Here is a 24186-nt window from a genome sequence, read left to right as displayed (position 1 = left end):
TGTCCTGCAAACCACTACCGGCCTTAGGCTTGGATTGCTCCCATGTATTCGCCTAGTTTGCCTATGCCTAGGGCCGGCTCTGCACAGAGGTACAGTGCAATGGTGAAATAATAGAGGAGTTCCACTTTTGTGTCTTTACTCTGTGGAATCCATTCTGCATGTTTTTTGTAAATTATTGTATTGAATATGAATAGAGTGGAAATGAAGATGGTGAATAATTATAGTTGGTGTAGGACAGGGAGCACATCATGTCAAAATCTGCAGAAGGCAACATTTAATGGCCAATGCTGGATGAGATGAAAATTTATTAAAAATGTTTTGAACATTTTGTTAATTTACTCTCTGACATCTGCAGGTTCTGTCCATTATCTTTTTTTTTTTTTTAAATGTTCCACGATGGAAGATATGTATTACGTGGTCAACATTTCGCCTGTGACTATGTCGACATGACAATACTGGTGCTGGGACAACAGTTTTCTATTGCTACTTAAAGCATTATAATCATAGAAGTATTGTAATTTTAAACCTGCCGCTTACCATGTTTACAGTTATAAAGTTCTAAGACCCACAATTAAAATGCTTTAAGTTTCATTACAACAATTTCGGAATCCCGGCACCGGCATTGCCATGTTGATATAGTAACAGTCGAAATAGTGACTGTCAACAAAACAAACCCATCCTATTTCTCATTATGGTTTTAAAAATATAAAGTAATTATCCACATTCTAAACATATCATAATTAATACTTTTAATACTATATTAAATGTTATCATACACCTGGAGGTAAATTTACTAAACTGTGATTTTCAAAGCTGATGCATCTTCAGCATTATCAGCCACTGTAAATGTAAAGGGCATTAATATTAAATACAAAACATGTCTGGTTTTGTATTTTAATATTATTGCCACTTTAAATCCAGCAGCCAAACTTGCCAAATACGCAGCGGCCTTGAAAAGCACTGCTTAGTAATTTACCCCTTAGTGCAGTTTAAAATATTCTGTTTTATAAAAATATGTTGATTCTTTGTGTGTCTGTAGGCATAAGCTGGGCATGGTCGTACAATCTCAATCAGAACTGGACATCCCATGCTAACGGTAATACACTTTCATTCCGCCGGAATGTCAGCATGCTCCTTTTAATATGTAAATAAAATATTCAGCAATATGTTACACTATTCTGTATAAAGGCAGTAAATGCCCTCACAATTCTACATGAGAATTAGGACACCCAAGACTTTTTGGGTTTGTTTTTGGATTTTTAATTCACAAAAAAACATCAACCAGAAACACATAAGGAGGAAATTCAATCAGGTGTGAGTTTGGTCCTGCAGAGCGAAGTCACTGCAAATTCACATTGTGGATTACATTTACAAATCTAAACTGGCATTTCTTTGCAGAGTTAATGTGTTTGTTTTTGTTTGTACCACCTGAGCAGGTGAAATGGTATTGAAAATCTTTATTTTATGATAAATGTCAGGACTTGCTTCAGATCCCCTTGGACACCGCCCTTAATGACTAATTAGACATTTGGAAGTTTTCAATTAGCTTAATTGGGCCAATAATTTAATGTCATTTTTGGGGTGAAAATAATAAATAGCCTCAAATTACCTATTTAGCTTTTTAGCTAAATAGTGCTCCACTTCTATATGATTGTGCTAATGAAGTTGTCACTTTTTTGGGGACTAGGAAGGGATCCCAACTTTTTTATGCTATTTTCCCTGTTCACTTTTTAGACAGATTTTGCACAATCCCGCTGCAAGTGCGAATTTGCATTTCTAATTGAATTGTGCATTTCTTGGGTGCGCACATGTAAGCGAAGTGTGCGAATTTAGGGTGAAGTGTGCGATTTTAACACCTTTTGCAAACTTGCACCAAATTGAATTCCCCTATAGTTTATGTAATGTACATTTGTCTGATCAACTGATTATATTTGCTAGCGGGTCTGCAATCATGGTATGATTGGTTCTCTTCAAGTGGGCTGCATTTATCAATAGGACTAAAAAAATAACTATTTAACTAAATTATTTAAATAAATTGCAGAGCTAGGTTCAGTGAATATGTTATAATTAAAAATATAATATCTATATTTGTGCATGGGATAATATTTTTGTAAGGTACATTTGTATTAAGAACTACTTAAAACTACCACTTAAAAAACAAAGACAGAAAAAAACAGTAAATGAAAAAAGAAATAGCATAATGTATGAAAGGATAAAGACTATACTAAAAGGTCATCTTGCTCACAATTACTTAGGAGTAACCAATAAGCTTTAGAGAATCCAGTGAGAACCTTTGAGTTTAATTTACAAATACTGATTGTGATTTATAAATATTGAGTACAGTTGGTGTAGAACTTGAGAAGACCAATTTATTAATCAAACACTTTACTTTTACTTAAATACTTAATACCATGATTTAATTGAGTTTTAAGTTAGTCTCACCTAATTTTTCATGGAGTCTTCCCTCACGGTTTTGGATCTGGATCAATCTTCGTGTTTTGGTTTTGGATCTGAGTTTTCTAAAAAAAAATAGAAAAAGGTTTTTGAAAACAACTAAAAATTATGTAATTTATTAAATCCAAACCCCAAAATTAAAATAAAAAATCAGAATTCCAGACTGCGAAAAGATTAGAACCATGATTTATCCAGATCTACGAAAATTGGGTGGATTCATTTTTTTGGAGAACCTAACTGCTCATCTCTAAAAAATAAATAAATATATATATATCCATAATTCCAATGGAACAATGCCCTGGGTGGCCAAATTATTGTGAACATTTTAACATATGCACAGACTATAACAAACAGATTATTATAAACATATTAATGTATTGGGGATGTTTCTGAGTCATACGCAAAGTGGCTGTAGTTGCAGGCAGCCAGAGAAGACAGATTTACTACCTTATACTAATGCAGGATCCATAGGGCTAATGCATAAATCCATGCTGCCCTTGGATTTTACAGCAAGAGCTGCAACTGTCATCATTAATATCTGCACAAGCACCAGCCCCATGCAAGGTGCACATGATCTTTTCAGAGACAGGCTTCCCTACCCTGTATGCAGGACTGGGCTTTTGATACATACCCACAACCAGTGACGGACTGGGGCGTAAAGGGCCCACTGGGGGAATGCAGTAGTAGGGACCCATGCCTAAGGGGTGTGGTCATCCACCAGAAGGGGTGTGGTCATCCACCAGAGGGGGTGTGGCCAGACACCACAGTTGCTTGGCTAACCATTGGGCAAATATTTATGTAGTCTCTATAGAAGAAAACTATGAACTGATGTTTTTCAGTGGTCCTACTCTACATGGTAAGGGACCCTCCAATAGAGAAACAATGTACAATTCAGTGCACAGTCTGGAACATGATGCTTAGATGAGGGGGTGGGGCCCTCAGGCAGTGGGGCCCACCAGGGATTTCTCCTGTACCCCTATGGGCCAGTCCAACCCTACCCACAGCACTCCCATGATGGTCCCACAAGACAGGGAAGTCCTGCGCACTTGCATAGTGGCCATCCTGAAACACCCAATTTCACTAAAAGGCAGATCTGACCGTGTTCTGTATGACACAGAATAGTACAGACACAGAAAGATGCGGAAATGTATATCTGTGCATGTACTGTAAACCAAACTATCCATTTGCGTCTGTGCACAGAGATTTGTCCGACTTAAAATCATTCCCATTATGAGCAAAGTAAAATTGGTGCCAAGGGGTATATTTACTAAAGTGAGCATTTTTAGAAGTGGAGATGTTGCCCATAGCAACCAAACAGATTCTACTTAACATTTAACTATCACCTTCTAGAAGATAATCACTAGAATCTGATTGGTTGCTATGGGCAACATCTTTACTTCTAAAAACTCTCACTTTAGTAATCTTACCCCCAAGTGTCTACATTTTGAATACAATAGATTTAAGATATGTCAAAGCAATTATATAATTTAATGAAACATAGTAGGAAGCATTTCTGAAAATTAGTACAAAGGAAAAAGCTGGTGTTGGTCATACAAACAAATACATTTCATTGTTTAGTTTACTTTGCGGTGCATTTAAAATATAATAATTGCCCTTTATATCCAGAAGCCAAAACTGCTGAAGCTGTTTTAGTTCAGTTTAGAAAATTAAAGTTTAACCTGATTTTATCTTGCACTACTTTTCATACATATGTCCTATTTTCTTTGCATAAATAATAGCCAACAAGTGAAGTCATTCAATTCTAATACATTTTGGACTAGTGGGGGGTTATTAATCATTAGGAGGACTATTATATATTTAATTTACAAAATCTGATCTAATTCTTCTTTCTCTCTCTTTTAGGAACCATGTTCTTACAATTGTATTTCTTCCAAATTTTTCTACCAATTCCACCAACTTTGAAATATGGTCTTTTGGCCTTTGCTTTAGCATTGTTTTTGGTTGCACTGGTTATTTTAGCATGTAAGATGCACCAGTATTATAAGTATAAATCATCCTCTATTGTGAAAGGTAAGAAGGCTCTTTCCATCAGATTAAGGGGGAGATTGCATAAAGCTTGGAGAGAGATAACATTGTGAGAGATAAAGCACCAACAATTTAGCTCCTAACTGTCACTTTACAGGCTTGTGTTTGATAAATGACATTTAGGAGCTGATTGGTTGGTGCTTTATTACTCACAATTTTATCTCTCTTCAAGCTTTATTGAATTTCTCCCGAAATGTATTTGTTTTTTTAAAATTGTATATCTGCTGCCCATACTGGAACTCCTTATGTGCACTATAAAGTTTTTATTTCCAAAAACACAATTTATCCTCATCTGCAGCTGACATCTGTGTATGTCTGAATCAGCCCATCAATGTTCAAATAGAGTGTTTTATGTGATTGTGTGCTCACTCCTCACAGGGAGTAGCTAAATGAGAGCGTCTATATAATAAGCACCTGTTTGAGTGTATGAGCCTAACAATAGGTGCTACAGGGGCTGGAAGCTCTCATCAGGGTTTTAAAAACAGTGACCCTGTCTGAGGCAACAGAAATGCAAGCAAGGGTTCGTATTACACATTTCATACCAAATTATCTGCACTGTATGCTTATTTATTTAATTATATTGAGAGGCTAAAGGGATATAGTGAAATGACTCTTTTGCAAAGCACAGCAATGGCAAGTATGTGAATGAATTATTATAATGTATCTGTTGACTTACAGACACCAAGTTCATCAATGGTAAGAGTACTGAAAAGAAAACTGAAGGAAATATTCTGGTAAAGAGTTTGTCTCCTGGCTTCTTGGAGCCGGTAAAAGAAGAGCAGAAATCAAAGGCAAGTATTTTTTTTAGTTACAGATACTGTACTGTGCAAAAGTTTTAGGCAGAACATTTGGACAAAAATACTGCAACATAAGAATGCTTTCATAAATAGAAGTGTTCATAGTTTATTTTTATCAAGTAACAAAATGCAAAGTGAATGAACAGAAGAGAAATCTAAATTAATCTTTGGTGTGACTGCCTTTTGCTATTAAAACAGCATCAATTCTTCAATTCGTCTTGGTACACTTGCGCACAGTTTTTGAAGGAACTCGGCAGAGAGGTTGTTCCAAATATCTTAGAGAACTAACCACAGATCTTCTGTGGATGTAGGCTTGCTCAAATCCTTCTGTCTCTTCATGTAATCCTAGACAGACTCAATGATGTTGAGATCAGGGCTCTGTGGGGGCCATATCAAACTTCCGTCTCAAAAGAGGTTCAGAACATTGTTGGCATGCACAGGACGCTTGCGTGACAGTTTTCTTTCATCTGCGGTGTGCATGTTGAATATTGTGAATGTTACTTCTTAGTGAGTGTTAATAATTAGATTTTAATTTTATTTATTATCTGTTGTATTTTTACCATGGACTGCTGTTTCACTGTTCTTTTTAGTGTCTTGTACAAATGTAATTTTGTCTGTCAAATTAGTTTGCTGATTGTATCATCACTTCCAGGACTGCTTGTTCTTCTTTATGCTGAAGATAGTAACAGAAGGCAGTTTGTTAACTGAAGGGCTGGAGATCGGTACAATAATGAGTGTCTGCAGGCAACAGTGAAGCAAGTTTGGGGCTGCATTTCAGAAAATAGAGTTGGGGATTTGGTCAGGAATAATGGTGTCCTCAATGCTGAGAAATACAGGCAGATTCTTATCCATCATGCAATACCATCAGGGAGTTGTCTGATTAGCTCCAAATTTATTCTGCAGCAGGACAATGACCCCAAACATACAGCCAATGTCATTAAGAACTATCTTCAATGTAAAGAAGAACAAGGAGTCCTGGAAGTGATGATATGGCCCCCACAGAGCCCTGATCTCAACATCATTGAGTCTGTCTGGGATTACATGAAGAGACAGAAGGATTTGAGCAAGCCTACAACCACAGACGATCTGTGGTTAGTTCTCCAAGATATCTGGAACAACCTCTCTGCCGAGTTCCTTCAAAAACTGTGTGCAGGAGTACTGTACCTAGAAGAATTGAAAAATTGATTCTGTTTTGAAGACAGAGGGTGGTCACACCAAATATTGATTTGATTTAGATTCCTCTTCTGTTCTTCACTTTGCATTTTGTTACTTTGTTAAAAATAAACTATTAACACTTTTATCTTTGAAAGCATTCTTACAGTACTTTGCAAAATTTTTTCCACACCTGCCTAAAACGTTTGCACAGTAATGTATGTCCTCCTACACCTTTGCTCTAATCATGCCTAATAGCCCCATTAGGCATGCCACAGACTTTGCGACTTACAGTAGCTATGCCAAGCATCTTTGTTTTCTCAAAATGTGCATCTTATTTGCACAACTAAAGTCATAAAACTACATTGCAAGCTTACACTGACCACTGGGGCTGGCAGTACTTGTACTTCTCTGTTTGATTAATTAGCAAATCTGTGTAAAAAAAAAGTTTCTCCCATAAGGGTATATTAAGAGAAGAGGGGGCCCTTGTGCATTCCCCGTCCGGGGCCTCCTCCTCTCTCCCCAGCGGCCGGCAGCAGACTGATGGCTGATCACGGTAGCAGTAGACTCTGGGCACTAGTCTGTGCCCAGGGTGTACTGCGCAGGTACTTTTCCTGCTGATTTCCTCACAGTGCTTGCGCAAAATGCAGGGAAAATGGCCGCAGCAGCCATTTTCTAGTGTTTTGTGCAGGGCTGACACACTCGATGCGGGACTTTGGAAAGATAATTATTAGAAAATATGGATGCAGGGTGTGCAGTGTGGTACTGCCAAGGGGCCCGTGTGCACCGCACACCCTGCACCCATTATAAATATGCCCCTATTTTCCCGCCACATTTATTATGCTTAATCTGAGACTTTATACACATTCTATACTAATTGTTCTGCAACAATAGTAGTAACATAGCATCCCTGGTACACTGTGAGTGGCTTTGCATGTGGCTACTAAGAAGCAATATTTTGGAAAAAGTATGGCAAAAGAGGCTAGGTGTATGAGGACACATCTGTACTATCTATACTGCTTTTAACAATATTGGTTTAGTGTTGGAAGATACAATGTATATAGCACTTTGAAAGAGACCCATGTACAGGGGACTTTTACCGGATCTACTAACACCACAGGACACTGTTCTCCTTTTATTTCCTGCACCATCGGTAACAGCTCTGACATTAACTGCACCAGTCTCTGGGAACCAACAGGCAGTGTCTCCATAGTGAATCCTATACTCCCCGGCCACAGGTTGAGCTGAGACACTGCAAATCCTGAGGATTCGGCACTATAGTGTGTGGTTGCCATGAAAAGGATTTGTTACGGGTCACCATTACAAGTATCATTTTAGACTGAAGTATAATCCCCTGCATGGGATAAAAACAGAGATAATTATCTCTATGCACAAGCGAGTTTGGGCCTGATTCATTTCCGATTGCAACTGCCATTACACATGCAATCGGCCATTTGTTGTGTACTGCACATCCATCGCAGTGTGTATGCACAAAATGGTCATTGTGATCGGGACTACGCAGACCAATCGCAGAGTGATTTGCAGGAAGTGCCTTTGTGGGTGGTGATGGGGGGTTGGTTGGCGAAAATCAGGCGTGCCAGTGTGTTTGAACGCCGTTGCAGGGGCGAGCATAAATTAGCCACTGCGATACCTTAAGCTTTAATCTTTAATAGATCAAGTGAAATTGACCTGCATGTTCAGTCGACTGACGAGACGATCAAACGACCAGCGGGAGCGCGCATCGTTGATCGTTATCGACCAAACACTGCACGATTTATAAATGGTTTTTAAACAATTGAATGATAACGATGTCGTTATCATTCAATCACCTGCTAAAATCGTGTAGTGGATGCCCCCCTAACCTTGTGCAAGTGTGCGTGAGGCTGCGATGGTACTTGATTGCATTGATGGTCTTGCAGTCTTGCTAAACATTATGAATGTGTGTAAGGTAAAGTGGGCGTCCTTATATAGTGCTGCGGTGGCATAGCGATCACAATGGATTAGCGATAGAACTGTGTACGTAATTGCTATTGCATTCGCAGTTGCGATCGGTAGTGAATCAGGCCCTTTCTTTGCAAAGATCATCTTACCATTTAGAGGCAATAATCAAATATTATTGATTATTGTCAGTGATTGAATATAAATTCATTGCATTAATTATATTTATAGTAAAAAATTCTTACTTCTTTCAGTAAAATTACAGTGAACTTTTGTTACTTGTATCCATTTCCTGATTCTTGAGCTGCTATATACATTTTTTATTTCTTTCTAGGGACTGACTACCCCATACAGCTACACTGAATCAGGGTATTTGTTTTAACCTTTAAGCGCCTGGGCTCCTATTTTAGTGTTGGAAGATGACCGGTTAGGTTTAAACAGTTGTTTATAAGTGACTGAAATCTTATTTACAGTATTGTATTGTTTTCTGATGCTAGATCCAACTCATGCAGAAAGAAATGGAAAAGCTAGAAGTTCATCTAACCCCTTCACCTCCCAGTACAGAGAGTCTAGATGACATGGGAAGTGACTCTGATCAACCTTATAGGTCCAGAGGGAAGATCAAATTTTCACTCCATTATGATAAAAAGAATATGATCTTACTGCTCAATGTCCTTGAAGCCGAAGACCTTCCAGAACACAGCAGGGACCCATTTGTCAAGATAAGATTTTTCACCAAAGTTAATGAACCAAAATCTGAAGTCCTGTCTGTTCTTCATGAATGTGAAACTAGAGTGGTGAAAAACAGTAGACACCCAATATTTGATGAAGATTTCTCATGGTCACTAAAGGATCACCAGTTGTCAAATTTAAGTCTCAAACTTGAGGTATAGGATATAAAATCAGCTTACTTAGAGTCAATGTTTTAAACTATAAAAACAAAAATATATTGTCAATACATTTTTCAGGATTTAACTTTTTGGGTGCTAAAGTAGGATAGAGTCAAGGAACATTCATTTAATACAATATCTGACATCTTTCCTCTACTGCCATACAACATGTTGGGGGAGATGTAATAGGGTCCGAGTTTTTTGTGTGTGACAAACTCTGACCATCTCACACATTTAAAGGTCTGAGTTTGTCTTAAAACTCACCAAATGTAATAGCCTGCAAACTTGTGAGTTTGAGGGTATTACATTATGTGAGTCCGGGTGAGTTTTCTCCTATAAAAATTCAGACCTTTTAATGCTACTAGCATTAAATGGTCTGAGTAATACAGAAACCTTCACAGATCAGTGAGATCCGTGAAGACTTATGTGTTTGAAATAAGTAAACCATAAAAAAAAATGATGTGTGCCCCACCCACAAGCATAACCAGCCCTGAGCTCTGTAGCCTATCCTGGATGTGAAAATACAGAGGAGAAAATGAGTAGAGGTCCCCTGTATTTTCCATAACCAGCACCAGTCTCTTTCATGGGGGGGAGTAATGCCACCTTATACATATACCGTATATCTTTTTGTTGTGAGAGGATTGGCAAATTTCTCTCGTATAGGTGTGCAGCATGACACTTAGTTTTTATACACCACTGCTGGTGCCAGGTTGCTATTACTTTGTTGTTGTTGGCCTATTACATCTCACCCGTTATGTCAATCAATTATGTTACATTTAACCACGTCGTTCATATATAGCAGTTATGCTCCTGACAGTAAAATACACTGTTGCAGGCATTGAAACCATGTCCATCAATGATATAAATGGAATGGCTAGGATTGTTGCCTATGAAAAGTTAAATAACATACAGTACACAAAACTTAAGAAATATTATTACCCATCAAGTTAACAAAGCCACTAATTTTATACCAAGTTTTGAAACCATCAAAATTAAAACTACAAAGTTCAATATTTAAATATAAAATATGACATGTCCAAGTTTATTCAATCCACCCAGACATTTAATGTAAACCTCTCCAAATGAATGTAGCATTCCCTCATTGCAACATACTAATTTAAGACATACTAATTTATGCCAAAAAATTATCAAACAGATATAGGATAAATATTCTTAAATTAATATTAAACTTCATATAAATATATCTTGGAAATTATAAAATAAATGTTATGCTCTTCCAGACACAAATATGCAGGATATGTGATTACCATTTGAATGTATACGAACAGTTTTATATGATCTCTTAATACTTGGTGCTTGATGTGAATGTGGACTTTAAGGGGTAAATTATCTAATTGTCAGCTTGCAAAATCTGCCATTTCTCAGCATATTTAAGCAAGACATTTTAAATGGCAATACTATTCAAAGCAAAACACTGAAATTATTATTTTCTTTAGAATATGTGTTTTTTTATATATCATGAAAGCTGTTTTTTAGGTGGAAAAAATTGTAAATCATTTAATAAAACTTTTTTCTAAAGATAAATAATCCAATGACATCCTCTATTTTCTTTTTCAACAAAGGTGAAAGATTTTGACAAGTATTCAAGGCACACTCTCATTGGAGAATCCAGAATTGCTTTAAAAGATCTTAAAGTTTCTGAAACTATGGAATTCTGTGAAGATTTGCAAGAAAAAACAAAGGTATATATTTTTTTTAAAGGCGCAATCTAAGGGGTTCATTATGAGTTGGATGCTGCTGCGACTGCATTAGCATCTTATGCTGTATTCATAGGAAGGCAATAGGAGGGTTGAGATTCAGGTCAGGACTGCTTGGACTAGCTGGGCGTACTGGTGTATTGGAGAAGCTGGATGGCCTAATAATGCTGTTCCTCATGTAGACCAGTAGAGGGAGAGGAGGTAGGCTACTGCAGTACAGAAAATACCATGGCTGGATTGCAGATAATAGAGGCAGCATTATCTGCACATGAGGGGTTAGTCAACATGTAGGCACTGAAGCAGAATGCAGGTTTGTAGGATACATTAAGAGATCTGACATCTAGAATATTTGCTGGATCCACAGACAAGTGCAGGTTTACGGGAATGCCTATATGAAGGTACTCGATGACAGGTGCTAGTTTTCAGAATGTAACAACACTGGTGTGAGTTTTCAGGATTTCCACTTTAGGAACACTAGAGAGGGTTTTCACGATGTTCAGTGTAGGAACACTGGTGCAGGTTTTCAGGATGTTCAGGGGAGGAATACTGGTGCAGGTTTTCAGGATGTTCAGGGTAGGAACACTGGTGCAGGTGTCATATATCCAGTGTAGGAAAACTGATACAGATTGGCAGGTTTTCCAGTGTAGGGACACTAGTGTAGGTAGTTAGGATCTGATATGCAGAATGTAGCACTGGAACCTGGATCCAAGCTACTAGGCTCTGGAAGAGTTGCTGTACTGGCATTGTACTGCCAGCACTTCCTGAATTAAATAGGGTACTTTGATGGTGATTGGTCCATCTGATCACATGACCGTGACCTGCTGAACACATTGGTTGGACGTCCAGGTAACATAATTTCAAGATGGCACCGCCCATAGACTTGAACTACAGGAAACACCATTAGTGGATGCCAGCCATGTGCAGGTAAGTGTCTGGGGTTGTATGGCAGCACTATTAGACCAAAGGGTACATACACAGACCTGGCATAGGGGCCCCAGGATGCGGAATGTGTAAATAAATACATAAATAAATAAACAACTAAGCTCCTGAGTATCACCAATGATAATAATGCATATTACTGCGGCAATGCACAAAAGAAAAGAGACTGACAACCTCACACATAGACCATAAGAAAAAAATCACGGTACAAAATATACCTTTCTATATTAAAAGCCTAAACAGAGTCCAATATAAAATGATCACAATTTATTAAAATTACAAAACTTAAAATACAACAAAATAAGCAATAACTACATATAAATTAATTTAATTGTCAGCATAGATATTAATTTAACAATTACTCAAGAATTAAGTCAAAATTACTTTTATTTTTGCGAATATCAGCACATAATCTCCATAATGTCCTGGGACCAAATAATATAGTAAATCGTTAGATGCAAGCCAGGAATGCTCTTTGTGTATATGTAAAGCTCCAGAGATAAATCAGAGGGAATTTTAACAGCCTCCAGCAGTTTTTAATCAGTAAGCAGGGAAATGTTAGTATTGCAGCCACCCAGCATTTAAATTGTTATCAGTACTATATATTTAGAGATCTGTGAAATCAAAGATGCTATAATCAGAGTGTCCTTGCGTGAGGTGGCTTCTTATATTAATATATATATGCTGACAATTAATTTATATGTTGCTATTGCTTATTTTGTTGTATTTTAATTTTTTTAATTTTAAGGTCTCTATTTGCTTTTTAGAAAGAAAGTCGCAGTATGTATAAGCACAGTGATTTTTTTCTTATGTGTGACAGTATAACATTAATACTCTTAATCAAGGGGTTAAGCCTATTCTTGTATTTTACATGTTATTTTTTATCATAAAGATAGGAAGGAGAACATTGTACTATTGTTACAGATATACTTGTGACTAACTGTGCCCATGCATTATATAGCAATGTCAGTTTTGTAATATTAAGTTCCAGAGAAAACTTTAACCTACTTGATCTATTTAGTTTTCTATGTTCTACTTGATAAATGTACTTTTATTCATTTTCTACTGTATTTACACACGGCCTAAGCTGGCAAAGTGTTCACTACACTTTAGCTTAGAGACTTGTGTGAGCCAGGATTCTGCAAGCTATGTTCTAGCTCTTACGTTTTGTTTGCCAGCAGCAAGTTTGTATTACGGATTAAGATCGACATACTGTATTTCTGGACATTTGACAATTTATATTCCCACTATTGTTTGTGTTGAGATCATTGGACAATTAAAATAATAACATAATATTGCTAAAGTACAGAACTGTAAATTCAGGATCTTACTTGATGAGGGCAGATGAACACTCTCTTCAGGAATAAGAACTCTACTCTATTCAGTGTACACAGTATAAATTTAACAGCAAGAATTGTCTGTAACTCACCCAACAGAGGAACAAGAGCAAACATAATACATGAACAACACAGAGAAAACATAGTCATAGGTAACACATGAATTTGCATTGCTTACATCAATACAGTAAGAGGATTATTTCACAATATCCATAATCTTAGTTCTCAATAGAGATGATTTTAAAAGGAGAGTTAACAATCATAGGAGACTTTAATCTACCTGATGTAAACTTGGAGGGGCCTTTAGCAATTTCCACTAGAAGTGGGGACTTTCTAAATGCCTTGCAGGGAACATCCCCCAAGCAACTGGTGAGGGAGCCCACTCTCAAAGATGCTACACTGGACATAATACTCACAAATGGTGAAAGGATATCAAATGTTGGAGAGAACCGAGAATCCAGTGACCATCAAGCAGTATTGTTTAGTATAAAGACAGGGACTGACTCATGCCACACAAAAACAAAGGTGTTAAACTTTAGGACAACTGATTTTGCAGGGATGGGAAGATGTGTAAGCATTTGCAGATTGGAGGAAATTGGAAGAAGTGCAGGGTAGGTGGGAACAATTAAAAGAGCAATACTGAAAGCAACAGTTCTTTGTATCAAAAGGGTTAGGAAAAGCACATGGAAAAGGAATCCAGTATGGTTCACAAAAGAAGTATCAACTAGTGTGAAAGCAAAAAAGGTGGCATTTAGGAAATATAAGCAGACTCAGATTAATGAAGACAAAGAGGTGTATCATGTCAGAAGGAAGGAGGCCAAGAAGGTGATCAGATGTGCAAACGGCACAGGCTGAGGAGAAAATGGCCCAGTCAGTAGGTAAGGGGGCAAAACTTTTTTTTAAGTATATAAGTGAAAGGAGAAAATCACATGGTGGAATAATAAGAATTAAGACAGACAGTGAGGGGTATATTTACTAAAGTGAGAGTTTGTAGAAGTTGAGATGTTGCCCATAACAACCAATTAGATTCTACTTATAATTTAACTAGCACATTCTAGAAAATAGCTAGAATCTGATTGGTTGCTATGGGGAACATCTCCACTTCTAAAAACTCTGAGCATCTGTTGGAGGGAGACAAGGCCATAGCCAATTATCTAAGTTTTTATTTTGCTCAGTATTCACTATAGAAGGAGAGGGAAGGGGCCACAGTTAAGTTACAAGGACATACATTTAAATGAGTTAGGTACAAGTATATTTACAGAGGAAAAGGTCCTAACAGGACTGACAAAACTGCTAGTGAATAAATCAATGAGGCCAGATGGGATACATCCAAGGATACTGATAATGCTTAAAGAGGTGCTGGTAACATCATTAACCGAAATATTCAACCAGTCACTAGTGTGATAAGGTCAGGGTAGGGGGTCCCTCTCCTGGGGTAGATGGACACCAGTTGTGGATTTTCATACAAGCTGGTCGGCGCCACTTTTTATTGTGCAATATCAATAATCAAAGAAACAAAACCTAAAATAAACCCTAGCCTGGCTGGGCACTAACTAGATAGTAAGTTCCCTCACAAATAGAACACTAAATAAATCCCCATCCACAGTACCTTCTGGTTTGTAGCCAACAGTGTCTTAGAGCAAGCTAACCTGCATGCCTGCTCTCTCAGGTATGAGACACCCAGCCCTAACTAAACCCAGCATAAATAAGCCATTTCCAGGTGCAAGGCCTAATGAGCCTGCTACCAGGCTGAAAGACCCAACATCTGGAGTGGCCTGTGGATGGAGCCCTCCCTCTCCTCACATCCACACCCCCAGGACCCATTCCGGCTTTTCACAGAAGCCGACATTTCTAGTCTGCTTTATCCAACAGACTTCTCCTGGGAGTTTTAAAAGACATAAGACAGGAATCTGGGACAGATATAGAAGCCATTCCACACTTCTCCAGGGCTTCTATCACACTAGTTACAGGAGTAATTCCAGAGGACTGGAAAAGAACAAATGTAATCCCACTGCACAAAAGTGGAAGCAAGAAAATGGCAAGTAACTACTAACCAGTGAGTTTTACATCAGTATTAGGGAAATAATGGAGCCACTATTAAAAGAAAGAGTTGTGGAATATCTGAAATCCAACAATTTACAGGATCCCAAACAGCATGGGTTTACTAAGGGGAAATCATGCCAAACAAATCTGACTTTTTTGACAGGGTGAATAAAGTAATTAATCAATGGGGGGGGCATAGATGAAGTTTATCGAGACTTTAGTTAGGCTTTTGACATGGCCCCACATCACAGACTGATACATAAACTCGAAAACTTGGGATTGGATTTTAAGACAATTAAATGAATAAGTATTAGGTTGCAGAATAGGAAACAGAGTTGTAGTAAATGGAGTGCAGTCTCAAGAGAGAAATGTTAACAGTGGTGTACCACAAGGTTCTGTACTTAAACCAGTGATTTTTAATATCTTTGTTGGTGACATTGCAAATGGTATTAGATGGAAAGTATGTATTTTTGCAGATGACACAAAAATGTGCAACAGGAGGGGTAAGACAAATGATGGAGGATCTAGGTAGACTAAATGAATGGCCAAGAACATGGCAACTACAGTTTAATGCTAAAAAATGCAAAATCATGCACTTGGGTCTCATTTCAAGAACCCAAAGGCTAAATATAGTATCAATGGTACTCTAATGTAAACTACAGAGAAGGAAATGGATTTAGGAATCACTATTTCAGGTGACTTAAAGGCAGGTAAGCAATGTAACAAAGCAATGAGAGTGGAAAGTCAGATGTTTAGTTGCATAGGGAGAGGAATCAGTAGCAGGAGGAAAGAAGTAATAATGCCACTGTTTAGGTCATTAGTACCTCATCTAGAGGTACTAATCTAGAATACTGTGTTCAATTCAGGAGGCCACAACTCCAGAAGGATATAAATACATTACAGACTTTACAAAGAAAGGCAACTAAAATGGTGCATTGGTCTAATCACACAACTTACCAGGAAAGACTTTAAGATCTTAATATATATAGTTTGGAGCAGAGAAGGGTAAGGGGGAACATGATAGAAACTTTCAAATATATCATGGATTTTAACTAGGAGCAGGAGGGAGATATTCTTCAAAAGAAGAGAGTTATTCTCAGGGTTCAGCCTAGGATCGGCTATCTCTCACCTCTGCTCCGGCTTCTACTGACTTCTCATTTGGTCAGACATCTGGTGCAGTGATGGGCGAGGTGCTGAGCATTCTGCCTTAGGTGCTTGCGGACTTCATTGGTCGGCTGTGTGTGTCAGGGATCGGAGTTCCCAGCATGGGCACCACCATGACAGTTCCTATCATGTGACAGCCTCCCAACCAATGGTAGCATGATCTCAGTCAGCTGATACTGTGCTCCAATCATCTGCTACCCCTGGGTATATATACGGATCCAGAACTCCAGGAAGTGGCCTGATCAACAATTGTCACTCCTAGTGTGCTAGTGGAGTCTTGTTCCCGGTTCCCTTGGTTCTCTCATTTGTTCCAGAGTCTCCAGCCTGTGCATGCTGTTTCTGTGATTACAAGCTACAAGGTCATCCTGTGTGTCTCATAGCTGCACCACTGTGCAATCATCTCCTTGTTTACAAGCTACAAGTGTTCCCTGTGAGCAGCAGTGGTAATTACATCTTGGCCTGAGTGCTTTACTTCCAGTGACAGTGCTATAACATCTCTGCCTGTGTACCAAGTCTCCAGTGTTTCCTCTGAGCAGCAGTGTGACCAACATCCCTGCCTGTGTATTTTGTCTCAAGTGTTTCCTGTGAGCAGCAGTGCGACCAACATCCCTGCCTGTGTATTTAGCCTCTAGTGTATCCTGTGAGCAACAGTGCAATTTCATACCTGGATACCTGGTCAAAGGACTGCAACCTGCCTGCATAGTGCAGCTAAGACCATATCCTGCTTGGAGGGGTCACTGGCGAACACCTCCCTGCAGGTTAGATTCCGCACCATTGACCCGGTCTCACCAACATCCAAGATCCGTGGATGAGGAGTTCTTATATCCAGGCCTCTCACCCCGAGTTCTTCCTAACCCAAGACCACAACCCCTAAGTAGGGGATTCCACTTCGTCAAACCTGACAGGTATTAGAACATGAGGACATGCACTGAAACTAGAGGGAGGTACAGTAGGTTCAAAGGAAATTTGAGGAAAAATTACTTCACAGAAAGGGTAGTGGATAAGTGGAATAGCCTCCCATCAGAAGACAGCAGAGCAATTTAAACTTGCAACTTGCTTGGGATAGGCATAAGAATATCATTACAAAAAACTGAGGATCACATAGGGTTGAGGTTACCAAAATGTAAAAATTAGGGCAGACTAGATGGGCCAAGTGGTTCTTATCTGCCGTCAAATTCTATGTTTCTATGTTAATGTTAATATGATTACACAAGAAATCAGCTATGGAAAATGAAGCTTGCCAATAGTCTTCCAAGGAGCATAAACAAAGTACAGATTTTTCCAGTGTTGAGAGGAGTTACAAATGTGTAACCAATTATTTTCAAAGAATTGCAAACCTTAAAAAAGAGGGTTCTATTCAGGGGCTTCTTAAGAGAGGAGGGGGTCCATGTGCATTCCCTGTCCAGGGCCCCCTCCTCTCTCCCCGGTGACTGGCAGCTGTCTGATGCTGCTGGCCAGCCACTGCAGCATCAGTAAACTCTGGGCACTAGAGTGTGCCCAGAGTCTACTGCGCATGCGCAGATCCCTGGGGAAATCGCCGTCCGCCATTTTCCTGACAATTTTCTCACTGCGCATGCACAAAATGCTAGAAAAATGGCCTCGGCGGCCATTTTCCGGCATTTTGAGCAGCACTGAGACACCCGACGCGGGACCTCGGAGAGGTAAGTTTTAGATAATATGGGTGCAGGGTGTGCAGTGCGGGCCCCCGTGTGCATCGTACACCCTGCACCCATTATAGATACGCCCCTGGTTCTATTCCCTAGAGGTAGATTGGTGGTGCAGGTAGAGTGAATGGAGGAGATTGCAGAATTGCAGATTCAGGCAATTTTTACTGTAGGTAATAGTTTTTAGGGAATGTTGGGGCAAGGCTTTGTTTGAGATTTGGGGCTCTTCTGAATAGTACTAGAGGTTTCTGAGGTAAGATTGTCTGGAAGCCTGGATGTATCTCTACTCAAAACTTGGGCTAAAATAATTGGGCTTTGGAGGTGTCATAATCAGTGCAGTTGTTTTATTCTTTTAAACTGTGCTTTGGATGTATTTATGGGTCCAGGAGCAGTTTTGGCAACTGGACAGCATAAGGTAATTATAAGTATCTACTAAATTTGAAATGTCTCTGGCATATATGTAAAACTTCCTTTGGCATATATGTAAAAAAAAAAAAAATCTCTCTGCTCAAAGTGGCCGCCTTGGTGATGATATAATATTTCAGGCCATATTGTATATAATTTCAAGAAAATTATTATATGATTGAATATTTAACTGGACTGACATTCTTTGATGTTTTCAGTTCACTGAACTGTAGTTCCGACATTCACACAATCTGCACTACTATCTACCTTTACAAAATACAACCCTCATTTGCCCTAGGGTTTGCAATTCTTTAAAAAAAAATATTGATATAATTTTTGGTTATACTTTGGAAACCCCTGTCATCAACAGAAATATATGTATTTTGAAACTTGTAGATAGCACCTTTTGTTTTAAAATTCCAATGAACCTCATTAAGAACTGATAATATATGTATTGTCATACTGTGCATGCCAAGTAAAATGCATTCATATCTAGATGTGTGTGCACATTACCTTTTTAGGGCTTGATTCAGCAAATCAATCTGGTTGCTGATATGCACGCAATCGATCGATTGTTGCGCACTGCGCATGTGTATGCACCGCAGTGCGCAAACCGGCCACTGCGATAGGGACTGCGATAGCAGTGACTACACAGACCCATCACAGAGAGAATGACAAGAAGTGACATTTGTGGGTGGTGACAGGGGGGTGGTGGGCGAAACGCTGGCATGCCAGTGCATTTGAATGCCGTTGCAGGGGCATGCATAAATTAGCCACGGCGATGGCCTACACAACCTGAGGTCTCATAGCGTGTGTGGAAGTTAGCAATTTCTGAGTAAGGTCAGAGCTTGTGCAAGTGTGCACGAGGCTGCAATGGTACTCTATTGTACTGTTGGTTTTGCAGTATTGCTAAACATTACGGATGTGTGGCAAGGTATCAGATGCACCGCTGGCACCGGAGAGTGACACTGTGGTAGAACTCGGAGGATGTACAGAGTATGCAGGCAAGGTATCTAGACGCACTGCTGACACAGGAGTGCAATTAGAAATTACTCGAGAGCAGAATATCAAGGGAACCTGGAACTAAGTGACGGCAAGCAAACACTAGTAGAAACAACGTTGTACAGGCAACTTCCTGTTGTCCAGAGCCCAGTAATATACTGTACCCCAAGGTAGCAGTCCATTGGAGGACAGCATCAGATGACAACAACCATGCTACCATTGGACAGAGGGACAGTCATGTGATGAAGACTTGCAGGGCCGGATTAAGGTCTGTGGGGGCCCCTGGGCAACAAACATGTGGGGGCCCTTATTAAATGTGACAAACTCGGGGTATGCGCAATGGGGACCTCAGTAGTGTCAGTGCCCACAGTAGTGGTGCCCTTTATGCAGTGCCCCCAGGAGTGGTGCCCCCTATGCAATTCTCCCATTAGTAGTGCCCCCAGTAGTCATGCCCCCTGTAGTTATGCCCAAAGTAGTAATGCCCCCTGTGGTAGTGTCCCCAATAGTAATACCCCTGTATAAATACCCCCAGTAGTAATACCCCTGTAGTTGTGCCCCCAGTAGTAAAGCACCCAGTTGTAGTACCCTCTGTATAAATGCCCCCAGTAGTAATGCCCCTGTATTAGTGCCCCTAATGGTAATGCCCCCTCTGTAGTAGAGCCCCCAATAGTAATGCCCCCAGAAGTGGTGCCCCCAATAGTAATGCTCCTAGTAGTAATGCCCCCCCCAAGAAATGCCCCCAGTAGTAATGCTCCCCCCCGAGTAATGCACCCAGCACAATAGCCGCTTGAAATAACAATGAAAAAGAAAAAAAAAAATATTACTTACCTTAAGCCCCGCTACCACTGCCATCCATGTCCAGGCCACTCGGCTGCTCCTCTGAACCATGTGAGAGATGTCATGAAGTCTCTCCCATAGTGCACTGGGTGAGCCGGAGCCCTCCAGTCTCCGGCTCCGGCTGCCGCTGCCGGGGAGGGAGCCGGGCGCCCGCTGGTTACAATCTCAGCGGGCATCTGGCAAATGGTGCCTCCCTGTGGCGCCGGGGTTAGGTTGGCTGGTGGAGGCGGAACTGGTTCCATCAAATCCGGTTCACTTTAACCCCTTCAGGTGTGGGGCCCAGGGACGATCGCCCCTGTTGACCCCCCGTTATTCTGGCCCTGAAGACTGCACCCATGACGCAACCTCAGTAACCAAGTCACGGAGCAACACATGGATGTCCAAGTGCACCTAAGGCATAATCCTTAACATGTCACTCGCCACCGCACCTGACATCTGACCGCATGAGAAGTCAGGGTAAATCAGCGCTGTGCTGAGTAACGGCCAATCCTAGGCCGAAACCTGACACTAATGAGACAAACCCATATATTCATTAGCATTTTTGCTTTGTTAATGAAAAGTCACCCATAAATTCTGATAATTTATTTGTCATTTCCATTTGTAATGCTGGAACATTCCCATTAGACTTTTTTTAAGGGATGATCAACAGATAAGGGTTTTGTTTTTCAAAAGTTTTTATATGGAAAATTATATTTTCAAATTTGTTATCACCCCATCCTTTGTGTATATGAGACGTTATAACATTATTGTGTACAAGTCAAATAGTAATGCAAACTTTGTTTTGTCACAGGCAATCAGCATCTCTACAGTAACATGGGGCATAAATATATGCATTCGTACTCACACAGATATATATATATATATATATATATATATATATATATACAGTACTGTGCAAAAGTTTTAGGCGGTTGTGGAAAAAATGCTGCAAAGTAAGAATGCTTTCAAAAATAGAAGTGTTAATAGTTTTTTTTTATCAATTAACCAAATGCAAAGTAAATGAACAGAAGAGGAATCTAAATCAAATCAATGGGGTAGATGTATTATAGCAGCACTTAACGTGCCACTATAACGCTTCCCGCTTCGCCTCTTTACCGAGGCGAAGCAGGAAGCACTACCAATGAGATGTATAAACATCTCATCGGCCGGAGAGGGGGAGCGTTAACTCCCCCCCCGGCGCTACCCGTTAGAGACAGCAGCGCATCAGCCTAGTGCTGATGCACTGCGTCTCTGACCCGGCCGGCTCCACTGAGCATGCACGGGATCTCGCAAGTATCGCGAGATCCCCACGTGGAGCCCTGGATCTGGCAGCCGCCACAGCAGGGACAGCGCTGTACCTGCTGTGGGGATAGGCTAGCGCCAGGCTGTAGCTGTTGATAACGACAGCTGCAGCTGGCCGAACGGTCATGCGTTATGATAGCCCAGGCTATCAGCGCTGCTATCTTGTAGATAGCAGCGCCGATAATGACAGGGGCGCACAGCGCCTCTGTCATTTACCGCCCAGACCCCCGATCATACATCGGGGAGAAGCGGTATCAGCGCACATAACGTGCGCTGATACCGCTTCAGGGTTTCATACATCTCCCCCAATATTTGATGTGACCACCCTTTGCTTTCAAAACAGCATCAACTCTTCTAGGTACACTTACACAAAGTCAGGGATTTTGTAGGATTATAGTCAGGTGTATGATTAACCAATTATACCAAAGAGGTGCTAATGATCATCATTTTCATAAATTTTGCATCTTATTCAAAGCTGCAGAGAAACATCAGTCAAAGTATAAAAGAGATGTAAAGCTGCATACACACGGTACAATCTGCATAACCAATGATATTGCTGAATGATTTCCCTTGAACTTTTCTGTAGTGCAGGACAAACGATATTGGGTGTACACACTGATAGATATCTATGATAGATATCAGTCAGTGAAGTAACCCTACCACATCTCTGAACAGGCAAATCTTGATGAAATCATCCAAGTTGGCCTGCATGTATGGATGAGCATACATATTGTTATCGTCCATGCGGGAACGTGCATCGTTGGTTGTTCGCTGCATAAAAATTAATGATATGAAGGATTTATCATTGAACGATATTGTTATCGTTCATATCATTCATAGATGTTGTACCATGTGTATGCACCTTTAGGCTGTGACTTTACCCATGCAGGAATTCGTTTTAAACACATACAGTACAAAGTCACAGATGAAGCACAATGGAACGTGATGTGAGAAAGTTGTTTCCGCAGCAGTATAACACTTTGTAGACATATTCACACTCATTCAGAAGTACAAAAGTCACACAAATCAAATTGATCAGAGCAGTTTAGCTAAGCAGCATTGTCACTTCCAGTTTTTTTTGTGTGTAAGATGCAAATTTTTGGCAAATAAGACGCTCGGCATGGCAAAGTTGCCCGGGACCTGGTGCACTGAGAGGAGCAGTTTAGCATAACTGCATCCACAGTGTATGAGGACACACACACAAACACACACACACACATACATATATATAAATATATATATATATTATATATATATATACTGTGTGTGTGTATATATATATATATATTAGAGATGAGCGGTTCGGATTCTGTGGAATCCGAACTGCTCCGAACATAGGGGATCCGAGTCCACCCGAACGCTGTTCCCCGCCTGACTCGGATCGGTCGGGGCTGAACGGCAGCCTCCTGATGTCGGATTCTCGCTAGAGAATCTGACATCAAGGCTCCTCGAGTGTAGGGCAGACCGCTGTGATAGCGGTCTGCCCTACACAGACACAAACACACAGCCGCCAGCAACAGCTGTGTGTTTGTTACAGCAGCCAATGAGAGTCAGGCAGATTCTCATTGGCTGCTGCATGGAGGGAGCCAGGTGGAGCTCACTCAGGAGCTCCGTCTTCCGGCTCCCTCCTCATCGCGTGGATGCAGAGCGGATGGCGCGGGAGCGGGGATTCAGGTAAGTTTTTTAATTTTTTTATGTGTGTAAGGGCCGTGGGCACTACTGGGGGGCACGACTACTGGGGGGAATACTACTGGGGGGGTCTGCTACTTTGGGGGGCATACTACTGGGGGGCCCATACTACTGGGGGGGCATACTACTGGGGGGGCCTGCTACTGGGGGGGCATACTAATGGGGGGCCATACTACTGGGGGGGCCTGCTACTGGGGGGGCCTGCTACTGGGGGGGCATAATACTGGGGGCCATACTACTGGGGAGGCATACTACTGGGGGGGCATACTACGGGGGGCATACTACTGGGGGTGGCATACTACGGGGGGGCCTGCTACTGGGGGGCATAATACTGGGGGGACCTGCTACTGGGGGGGGCCTGCTTCTGGGGGCGCTGCTATTGGGGGGGCATACTACTGGGGGGCCTGCTACTGGGGGGGTCTGCTACTTGAGGGGGCATACTACTGGGGAGGCCAGCTACTGGGGAGCCTACTACTGGGGGCCATACTACTTGGGGGGCCATACTACTGGGGGGGCATACTACTTGGGGGCATACTACTGTGGGAATTGTGTAAAAGGGGCACTACTGTGTGTCGTAACATAAATAAGAGACACTACTTTATGGTGTAATGTGAATCAGGGGCACTATGTGTGGTGTAATGTGAATAAGATTGTGCACTGTGACTCCTTGGGCCGTAGCCTACTTTGTAAACAAGTACTGTGATTCTGCTGGCCGTACCCCACTGGGTGGGTGCACTACTTTTCATTTCTGCCACTGCTGTGTGGCAATGTTTCATAGATGTGCTTTATACTGTGGTGTCTGCGTCGCTGCGCCACTGCTTTGTCGCTTA

General features: G+C 40.7%; 1 protein-coding gene across 2 annotated transcripts in view; it reads left to right on the top strand.

The window, feature by feature from the left end:
* The window catches only part of LOC148525287 (synaptotagmin-1-like), a 111603-nt gene that overhangs the window by 74624 nt on the left and 12793 nt on the right, over window positions 1–24186 (top strand). For both annotated transcript variants that reach the window (XM_088471077.1, XM_088471079.1), the window contains 5 exons: window positions 1040–1096; window positions 4318–4485; window positions 5179–5291; window positions 8885–9274; window positions 10861–10980. In XM_088471077.1, coding sequence (XP_088327203.1) covers window positions 4323–4485; window positions 5179–5291; window positions 8885–9274; window positions 10861–10980 — 786 coding nt within the window. In that variant the 5' untranslated portion in view covers window positions 1040–1096; window positions 4318–4322. The remainder of the gene's footprint in view (window positions 1–1039; window positions 1097–4317; window positions 4486–5178; window positions 5292–8884; window positions 9275–10860; window positions 10981–24186) is intronic.

Source organism: Taudactylus pleione, unplaced genomic scaffold (genome assembly GCF_031769625.1).
Source record: "Taudactylus pleione unplaced genomic scaffold, aTauple2 ptg000109l, whole genome shotgun sequence".
Classification (NCBI taxonomy): domain Eukaryota; kingdom Metazoa; phylum Chordata; class Amphibia; order Anura; family Myobatrachidae; genus Taudactylus; species Taudactylus pleione.
Note: the sequence above shows the minus strand (reverse complement) of the source record. Positions and strands in the feature narration are given on the sequence as shown.